Raw genomic sequence first — 10,580 nt, 5'->3', positions numbered from 1 at the left:
GCTTCTGAGAAGCAAGAACGGTTATCTGTCTTATTGCTGATGAAAATAGGACTTGGTATTTGGGGTGACTGATTCTTAGGTACTGTATGTACCAATGTGGAACAACCTCAAAGAACTGCTAAGGAAAGCAACACAAGTACAAGCTACCCATCCTGCACAGACGGTGTGGGGGGGAGAAACACACCCACACAGGTTTATATATGGATGAGGTCTGGAAGGCTCCTCTTCAGCTCAGGCTACACTTGGAACAAGTTGCCCCTGCTCTGGCCCTTTAAGAACAAAACAGGAAGCTTGGTGGTGGCGTGTGCCTTTAATTTCCACCTATTGGTGAAGGCAGAGACAGGCTGATCTCCAGAATTTATTCCAGGACAATCAGAACTGCATCTGTCAGACCCTGTCTGAAAAAAACCGAACTGGCTGTTAATTTACACCTGTAACCCCAACACTACAGTAAAGAGGACTGTTAAGTTTGAGGCCAGCCTGAACTACAGTGAAACCAGTCAAGAGGAATTGGTTCCTGTGTAGACAATCCAAGAAGCTCCACCTCTCTGGTGTCTTATTTCCCATGTCACCCTGACCTAGAGGTATCTATGTAGACCATACTGACTTCCAACTTGGGATCCACTAGCTCCAGCCTGCTGGGGTCAGAGGGTACCCATGATGCCTGGGCTATGAACAATTTGGAGACTGGCTGGCAGTTGCCAGAGCTGCAGCCTCAGCATCTTGGGTTCCCCTTTCCAGAAAACCAGTTTATAGAACCTAGGCTTGCCCAATCCACACCAGAAGCTGAGACAACCCTGCTGTGCTCCAATATGGTAATCTTCAAGTCCTTTCAAACAACATTCATTTGCCTTGCTGTGTACCCTGGTGACAAGAGACAACACCAGAACTGCTGGGCACGGTGGCACATACCTTTAATCTCAGCACTTGGAAGGCAGAGGCAGCCTGATCTCTTTTATAGTTTGAGACTAGCCTCATCTACATAATGGGCAGCCAGGGCTATGTAGAAACCTTGTCTCAAAAACAAACACTAGGGACTGGAGATGGCTCATCAGTTAAGAATACTGGCTGCTCTTCCAGAGGACCCTTGTTAATTCCCAGCACCCACATGACAGCTCACAACCGTCTCTCAGTTCCAGGCCCTCACATAGACATATACACAGGTGAAACACCAAGTGCATAAAATAAAACAATAATTAAAGCAAACACCAGAACCAAAATCGCTTACACAAAGCAATTTATTAACAGAAAATAATTTGAGAAGTCCTGTTCACAGACGGCGACCACGACGACCCCCCTTCCTTCGAGTGCTATCAGAGGGGATGGGGGTGACATCCTCTGTGAGAAGAAAAAAAAATTGTCATTGTAGCCACAAGTCTAACTAGCAGTAGACTTTATTCTTCCCCAAATGTATTTCCAATGTTTAACAATCATGGGGTGCCCCACCTGCCAATTCCTTATCCCAACTCCATTACAGGCTTTGAGAAGGTGCACAATCAAAGGTGAAGAAGGACAGCAAGTTCCTAACTCGGAACCCACTGACTCTAGTGGAAAGTGACCCTACAATGAGCAAGTGTAGCTGTTTGCTCTTTACACCAGGTGTCAGGAGCAACACTGTTAGAAAGGCCAGCAGAGAAGAGACCTGAGGGCAATCAACGAGTCATCAGTCAGAAATGTTTCCCCAACATAAGTGGGGAAAAACTGTATCAGTTAGCCTTTTACAGGCTCCTTAACAAAAGTAACCAGACAAAGTTGACCCATTAGGCACATGGCATGGTTTGGAAGGGGGCACTTACCAATCCGCCCGATCTTCATCCCAGAGCGAGCAAGAGCTCTGAGGGCTGACTGGGCTCCAGGTCCAGGGGTCTTGGTCCTAGAAAATGAAGGATTGTTGGCCTTGTCAGCAGAACCTTTTTTCTAATTTTAATTTACTTCTGAATAGGGGAAGTCAACAGTTAAATACTTGCATACTGTGAGGAAGTCATACTCCCATGGGTCATACTTAATCTCCAACTTAAAATACAAAACCCTTTTCAAAATTGCAAAACGAGGGCTGAAGAGATGGCTTATTAGTACCGCCATTTCAGCAGAGGCCTAGACTCTGCTCCTACTGCCCACACAGTGGCTCATAACCACCTGCAGCACCAGTTCCAAGGGATTCCCCACCCCTTTTGGACCTCCACAGGCACCAGGTTTGCACATGGTACACACAAGCAATACACTCATTTTTTCCTATCCTTTTTTTTGGGGAGGGGTAGTGGGGGAGAAGGCAGGGCAGAAATATGCTAGGATTAAAGATGCGTGCCACAACACCTGTAAATCCTTAAAAGAAAGTAAGGGGGCACACAAGACACCCTTGCCTGGCCTGTGGCTAACCTCTTCCCCACCCTCTTCATCGCTGTACCTAAGATGCCACTTTTTCATGGGTCCTCAACAGCTTCCAGTCTTTCCACTGAGCAGCTTACTAGACTATGCATCCTACCTCATCATGCAAGCATCAGCGTTTAGGTCACATCAGCCTCAAAATCATGCAACAAATAACCGACCTGAAACTCGACTGACTCCTTGCCTCCATTGCCTGGGGTGTGCCACCATACCCAGCCCAGGTGGTGTTGAGGAAAGAGCACTCTACCACGCCTCCATCCCAGGTCCTTGTTTAAGTCACCCCTACTACCCACTCCATACTTCCTAGAATTTACCACAGACTAAAACCATGCAACCCCTGCATGTTGATTAAAGCCTGAGTTTCCTGCAAGGTGAGGTGCCACCCAAGGCCATCTCAGCCTTGCTAACTACATGGTATGCAGTGCTTATTTAATAAACACAAAAGGACAAAAACAAAGGAACAAATTACCTATTTTTTTTTTTTGAGGAGGAACTCACTGTGTAGCCCAGGCTAACCCCAAACTCCTACATCTGTTCCTGCATGATGGGGCTACAGATTATGTGCTACTACATACATAAATGGCTAAAATAGCTTGCTTTCAGACAAAACAGAGAATCAGATCTCAAATCCACCCCTAATCTCCGTACCTGTTTCCTCCTGTGGCCCGGAGTTTGATATGCAGGGCAGTGATGCCCAGCTCCTTGCACCTCTGGGCCACATCCTGGGCAGCCAACATGGCTGCATAAGGAGAGGACTCATCTCTGTCAGCCTTCACCTTCATTCCACCAGTCACTCGGCAGATGGTTTCCCTGGGGACAAAGGCAGAACCGTGTCATTTTCCAAAAAGGATGCACAGAATACTTACTGATCCTTAATGAGCACAGTGTAACAGCATGTTTATGACAAGGCTGGTTAACTTGAGCATATATTATGGCTCTGAACAAGTTGTGTTGTGTTTACAGGGGTTCAAAGACCTCTATATAGCTAAAAACTTCTTTGTGTCAGCAGGCCCTGGGTTCAATCTCCAGGGTTACATAAAATCACAGCAAGGAGGTAGAGGAGACAGGAGGATCCTTAAATTCATTCAAGTTTATCCTCCGCTCCATGACACATGATGTTTTCTCATAATTTATGGGAAATTATTCTTCGGGGCAAACCCCATCAACTGATACACCCTTCCCTCTCTCCAGCTCAGCCGCTTTGAGGCCTGTTTTGTGCCTTTCTGCAGAAGTACTCACTTGCCAGAAAGATCGGTAACATGGACAAAGGTGTCATTGAAGGATGCAAAGATGTGGCAGACACCGAATACATTCTCTCCTTCAGCCACCTGAGGCCCAAGGCTGATGACCTGTTCTTCCTTCTTCTCCTTCCCCTTGCGAGGTGCCATTTCTAGGTGGAAGAACCTCAATGTTAGTAACAGGCAAAAGGTCCCCAAAACACCTTCTCTTTACCCACTAAAAGAAAACCTAAGTTTTGCTCCTAATGTCCCGTCTCTATTCTTGGCATTGGTCAAATCATAACTTAAAAGGAAGGCGCCAAAAGTGCCTTTAGGATGAGACAAGTAGCTATAAAGTCAGGTCTCAGGCCTGAGTTAACAATCTAATTCTCCCCTCCCCTCATGCCTCCACTTGGAAGTTTATTTGTTCGGGGTGACCCAGCAGGCAGTTGAATAGCAACCAAGTTAGGGGGTTTGCTGTCCACACACAATACTTAAACCCAAGTTTCCCCGACCCCAACTACCACTTACCCAAAGCAGCTTAAAAAGACAAAGCAGTCAAAGAACTTTCCAATTTATCCTTGCCAACACAGCTTCAACATCCCACCAGATGCCTCCCAACACAAGCCTGTTTAGAAGCAAATCTTTTAACTTTTTCTAGTCCCAAACATTAAAAGCAAAGTGCGGTGTGTTTAACTTTTTAACTCCAGCAGTGGGGAGTCAGAGGCAGCAGCATCTACATAGTAAAATCGAGGACAGGCAGAACACGCCTTCCGCGAAGTCTAATGGGAAAGGTCCGCATCCAGATCACTCAACCCTAGCCTAGAGTATCAGAGTGCACGCATGGATCTAGGGAAAAGCCACAAACAAGGAGCCTGATTTTTTTTTTCTTGCCAAAGTCCCAGGCAGTCCTTTGACCAACTTGAGGTGAAGTCGTAGAACACTGTCATCATTTTCAGAAGCAACTAGCTGTCTCGAGCAGCACTCAAATTAAATTAGGTGACCTCCCAGCAACTAAGAATTACGAAACAGGACAGTCTAAGACGATACAGTGCCAAAGCCTGCCTTGTAGTCTCTTCCTAGCACCAAGATGTCCCTACTCGCCACACACACATAAAAAAAGCACCACAGGTTTTCAAAGTAGGTTTCAGGTGTCCCTGGCATCTCTCTTATGCCTTCCTCATACGCTACTTGGGGCCTAACTGCCATAAGCACAAGGGCAGGTCTCCAACGTACAGTCACCTGACCTCACCCTCAGATGTGGCTAACACACACGACACGGCTGCGTCAAATCATCTGGGCATGAGACTACTCAATGCAGCTTTGCTCTCCTCGGTGTGTGTGTGTGAGACTATCCAGGAGAATATAAACATAGGGCATCAGTCCTACTCCACTACGGAGTAAACCGAGAGGCAATACCCGCCCGGCTCCGGAGAAGCCGTCACGGGTTAGGATTGGAAGCACTCCACACATTTAAATTCACAGAGAGGGTCGAGAGGAACGAGGTTCGGTGCAGAGCGGTGACTGCCCCTATCACCCGTATCACCTAACAGGGTACAGGCGACCCGGGACTCATTTCCCCAGCCCCCCAACCCCCGTCATCTCAGGCCAGAGGCCGCCACCGGGACACGGCCGAGCCCTAGGTCCGGATGGGTTGGGCCGGGCGGGCGTCTGATCGCCTCTACCGAACACAGACCCCGGCCCCGACCCCGCAGAGCGCCCTGGCGAAAGGATGCCGCACGATTCTCACGGCCGGGCTCGCTTACCCGTACGTCTTCTCCAGACTCCTCCACCGGAAAGAGAGAGGCGGAAGGGGCGGGCAGACGGGTCACTTCCGGTTCCGGAAGTGTACCTCTGAGGTCACGGGGAGAGAGAAAGAGGCAGGCACCCGGAAGAACTCTCTATCACGGTTTCCAGCGAAGCTATAACCGCCGCTACGGAAGATGGCCTATTAAGGAAGCCGATGCTACGTGTGTCTGTGACCGGATCTGCTTATGAGAACTCACGGAAGGGACACGCGTGGGAGAAGAGGCGGGCTCTACTCCAGGTCGCGGTTGCCGCAGCTAGACGGACTTCCGCCATCAGAACCTCAGACCAGGCAGTCCGGAGGCGACAGCGCTCCACGTGGTACGGAGGTGAATAACAACAACAAACGACCTTGTAATGCAACTTTACCCCATTTTGCACACTCCAGAGTGGCTTAGTGATAATAAATTATTCAACACTTCCCTCCTGCCCTGCGCTATGCATCTTATAGTCGGTGCTTCAGTTAATGCTCACAACACAAATTTAGATTGATTTTGATTTCCATTGTACAGATAGATGTATGAAGCGAGACCATATGTGTGTGGCCGACTTGGGGCTATGACATAAAACCCCTATATCTAATAGTCATTTCATATAACCCTTTAATAACAATATTGCAAGACATTGAATTATTGGGAAACTTTGTAGATGGAAACATGGAAGAAAGCACAGACGTACACTTAGTAGAACTCGAAAAATATGGGTACAGTATTCACACACATACACTGGCATGCACATACATCTCTAGATTCATATTACATTTATAACGGAATATGTATTTCAGAGCATGGCAAACAGAACTACACGTGTATGCTTATATATTGCATATAGCTCTTTGTGTACTGGAATTGATAACATTTTGAAAGACTTCTGTAAATTTAGGGAAATTTTATTCTTTGTTGTTGTTGTTGTTGTAGGGAAATTTTATTCTTTGTTGTTGTTGTTTTAGATACAGCGTGTCACTGGGTAGTCCTGGCTGCCCTAGAACTCACTCTGTAGGCCAGACTGACCTTGTACTTGGAGATCCGCCTGCCTCCACCTCCTCAGTGCTGGGATGAAAGGTGTCATGCGCCATCACCTCCTAGCTACATTTTTATTCTTTTTAGACAGGGCCTCACTGTGTCACCTAGAACTTGATATGTAGACCAAGATGTCCTGGAACTCCCATAGATCCCAGCCACTTCTGCTCCTAGACTGCTAGGATCAAAGGCATGTATCACCATGCCTGAAGGGAATTTTACTTTAAAAAAAAAAAAAAAGCTGTTGTTTTCTTTCTGCTTTATACAAGCAGGTACGGAAAACCTCTAATACAGACACACTAAAGTAGAGGAACAAGAAAAAAAAAAAAAGGAAGGCAAGTGTGATGTAATTTGAGCACTTGGGAGGCAGAGGCAGATCTCTGTGAGTTCAAGGTCATCTTGACTACACAGTGAGTTCCAGGACCGACAGAAGTACCCAGTCTCAGAAAAATAGGAGGAGAAGGAGAAGGAAAGGAGGAAAGAAAGAAGGAGTAGTCTTACCCACTATTGTTAGCTTGTGTTTTATATTTACCTTGTCCTTTCCTGTATCACTTAGGAATATACATATGGGGAAGGACTTTGGGGGAAGGGAGACAAGGTCTCCTGTATCCCAGGCTAGCCTTGAATTGGCTATGTAGGTGAGGATAACCCTGAACTTCTGAATCTTTTACCTCTGCCCCTGAGCGCCTCCGTCGTGCATAGCTTCTTTTCTCCTTTCCGTCTTGTTTATTTTTTAAAAGATTTATTTATTTACCTATTTATGTATATGAGTGCTCTGTCTTTATGTACACCAGAAGAAGGCATGAGACCACAGATGCTGTAAGCCTGAGTCGCTGAGAATTGAACTCAGGATTTCTGGAAGAGCAGCCAGTGCTCTTTTTTTGTTGCTGTTTTGTTTTGTTTTGTTTTTTCAAGACAGGGATTCGCTGTTTAGTCCCAGCTGTCCTGGAGCTCACTCTGTAAACCAGGCTCGAACTCAGAAATCCACCTGCCTCTGCCTCCTATGTGCTGGGATTAAAGGCGTGCACCACCACTGCCAGGCTGTAGCCAGTGCTTTTAACCACTGAACCATCTGTCTGAGACAGGACTTCATGTAGTCTGGATGGGTATGAAACTTGGTGTATGGCTCAGACTGCCCTTTAACTCCTGATCTTTCTGCTTCTACTTTCAGACTTATAGCATTACACATGTATGTCACCACAGCCAGGGGTGGGTTTTTTTTTTGTTGTTGTTGTTTTTTGTTTTTGTTTTTGTTTTTTTTTTTGAAACAGGGCAGGGGGTGGTTTTAAAAAGCCATGCTTATTGTAGACAATTTACACAAAACAAAATATATGTGGAGAAGCTAGAAGCGGTGATGCACTCCTTTGATCCCAACATTTAGGAGCCCAAAGGAGGAGAGGTTTGTGAATTCAAGATCAGCCTGGCCTACACATTCCTTTAAAGGGAGGTGGCACTGGAGAGATGGCTCAGTGGTTAAGGGTACTGGCTGCTCTTCCAGAGGACCCAGGTCTGTAACCCCCTTCCCTGGAACCTAACACCCTCTTTAGACTTCTGCAGGCATTGCCTTCATGTGGTGCACAGATACAGTCGCAGGCATATACCCATACACATAAAATAAAAATAAAATCTAATATATATATATGTGTGTGTGTGTGTGTGTGTGTGTGAGAGAGAGAGAGAGAGAGAGAGAGAGAGAAAGAGAGAGAGAGAGACTGAGTCGTCAAGCACTTGTCTACAGTGTTTAAAGCCTTGGATTTGATCCCTAGTATTTCAAATATAGAGAAATAATAAATAAACTCAGCTATCCCCCCTTCTACAGATGCCACTGCTATCAGATCTCACAGTTCATTCTAGAACCTTTCCGTGTTTTTAATTATGTCATCCACAGCTTACAGAATTCCATTTTAAACTATTTTTACTCAACATTAGTATGGACACCTTCTCATAACACTAGAGATCTTCAGCATTTTAGATTTTTTCCAAAGCATGATTAGTGGTAGAGTCTGCCATGTGGGTCTGAGACTCAGACTCACGTCCTCAGGCGTACAGCAGTGTGGCTTTCCTACTTGGACTATGAATTTTTTCAGTGTCTCTCTAGCCAGTGAGTTTTTTATTACTAAAAAAAAAAAATAAATGAGCCAGGCAGTGGTGGTGCATGCCTTTAGTTCCAGTACTTGGGAGGCAGAGGCAGGTGGATTTCTGAGTTATCAGCCGGCCTGGTCTACAGAGTGAGTTCCAGGACAGCCAGGGATACACAGAGAAACCCTGTCCCATAACAAACAAACAAACAAACAAAATTTAGATGTATTACTTTATTTTACATGTGCATGTGTGCACACTGCATGTGTGCCCGTGAGAGTCAGAAGCCCATGGAGCTGGAGTTATGGATGGTTGTGAGTCACCATCTGGGTACTGGGAGCCAAACTGAATTCTCCGCTAGAGCTAGAACAAGAGCAAATGCAATAAGTGCCCCCCTTTTTTTCTTTTCTTCTTTTTTTTTAAGATTTATTTAATTATTATATGTAAGTATACTGCAGCTGTTTTCAGACATACCGGAAGAGGACATCCATTCTCATTACAGATGGTTGTGAGCCACCATGTGGTTGCTGGGATTTGAACCCAGGACCTCTGGAAGAGCAGTCTTAACCACTGAGCCATGTCTCCAGCACACAATAAGTGCTCTGAACACTGAGCAGCTCTCCAGCCTCCCAGCCTGAGAATCTTAAGGTAGATTTAAATGGAGTTAATAGAAAGCAAGGGGCTCAGAGAAGGAAAAAGAAGAAGACACAGCGAGTGTGTGTGTGGCTTCTCAGGAGTCAGCCATCTGTATTTTGGTTTGGGTTGCATTTTGGTTTTGTATGGATGTTTTCATTTGTCTGTTTGTTTAAGACAAGGTCTTTTTTTCCCGTTTGTTTTTTTGTTTGTTGGTTTTCTGAGTAGCCCTGCCAGCCCTGGAACTCAATTTGTAGACCATGCTGGCCTTGAACTCAGAGATCCACCTGCCCCTGCCTTTCAAGTGCTGGGATTAAAGGGTGTGCCATCACCCATAAGGTCTTTTTTTGTTTTGGTTTTGTTTTTCGAGACAGGGTTTCTCTGTGTAGCCCTGGCTGTCCTGGAACTCACTCTGTAGACCAGGCTGGCCTCGAACTCAGAAATCTGCCTGTCTCTGCCTCCCAAGTGCTAGGATTAAAGGCGTGTGCCACCACTGCCCTGCCACCCACTAGGTCTTAAGTAGCTGAACTCCTCATTTTTCCTCTGGCTTCCAAGAGGAGTGTTGTAATCGCCATGTGTGCCGCCTGGTGTGTAGCTGAGACTTCTCTTTAAAGATTGGTTTGTCTGCTTACATCTTCCCTGAGCCGTTCATATTCCTTAAAGGTTAGGATTTTTTGATCTCTGATAGTGTGTTGCTCTGTAGGAGGACGTTAGCAGAGATGAGAGCCGGGAGTGAGTTCCTGAATTGAGTGCAGACTGTATGAAAGCATGCTGTAAACCTCAGGGAGAGAGAGAAGGCTTCCTGGAGGGAGCTCCCTACACTGTCACCCAGAGTGGCCTCCAACTCCTGCTTCTCCCTCCTCAGGTCCCTGAGATCTGGGATTCCGGGCATGCTTGAACCACTATGCTTGGTTCTTAACCTCTTGTTACTGTCTTGCCTTTTTGCCCAGTAAGGCCACTTCCTTCTGTGTTGTCAACACTCGTGACCCATTAGTCTTCCCCAAACCACCATCATACTCTTGGTCCCTAGACCCTAATCAAAATCAACAGCAGTGTGCCGTCTTTAACCATCCCTTGGTGAGCATCCCACTTAAACACATAATCCGTTCGTCCCACTCTCTCCATGCCATCCCTCCCTTGTGCCCCTGACATTCCTCCAGCTTCCCAGCATGCTCAGTCACCCTCACCATTTCCTCACTCTCACTTTCTGTTCCCTTGTCTCCTCTTGAGAAAAACCATAGCTTCCAAAACCTATGAGCTGAGGAGATAGGCAGATCTGAGGCATAGACTGAAGGGGGCCTGCCACCACTACCCCCTCCTCCATCCCCCGAACTAGCATGTGGGCAGGTAAAGGTACCATGAGACTAGTGAGTGTATTCAGTGGGTAGTAGTGGGGACTGCTGAACCCCCATTATAGCCAGTGACTTGCATGCTCATCTAA

At 46.4% G+C, this 10,580-nt stretch overlaps 1 protein-coding gene across 1 annotated transcript; it reads right to left on the bottom strand.

Annotated features, from left to right (window-relative positions):
* Positions 1–1,220: 1,220 nt before the first annotated feature.
* On the bottom strand, positions 1,221–5,480 carry Rps14 (ribosomal protein S14). Its single transcript, XM_031365779.1, has 5 exons — positions 5,369–5,480; positions 3,625–3,775; positions 3,034–3,195; positions 1,797–1,873; positions 1,221–1,338 (listed from the first exon to the last, which is right to left on the bottom strand). The coding sequence occupies exons 2-5, from the start codon at positions 3,771–3,773 to the stop codon at positions 1,271–1,273; spliced, it is 456 nt and encodes a 151-aa protein (XP_031221639.1). The 5' UTR covers positions 3,774–3,775; positions 5,369–5,480; the 3' UTR covers positions 1,221–1,270.
* Between the last annotated feature and the right edge of the window lie 5,100 nt (positions 5,481–10,580).

The sequence above is a fragment of the Mastomys coucha genome, unplaced genomic scaffold (assembly GCF_008632895.1).
Source record: "Mastomys coucha isolate ucsf_1 unplaced genomic scaffold, UCSF_Mcou_1 pScaffold13, whole genome shotgun sequence".
Classification (NCBI taxonomy): domain Eukaryota; kingdom Metazoa; phylum Chordata; class Mammalia; order Rodentia; family Muridae; genus Mastomys; species Mastomys coucha.
The sequence above is the reverse complement of the archived record's forward strand: the minus strand, read 5'-3'. Positions and strand labels throughout refer to the sequence as shown.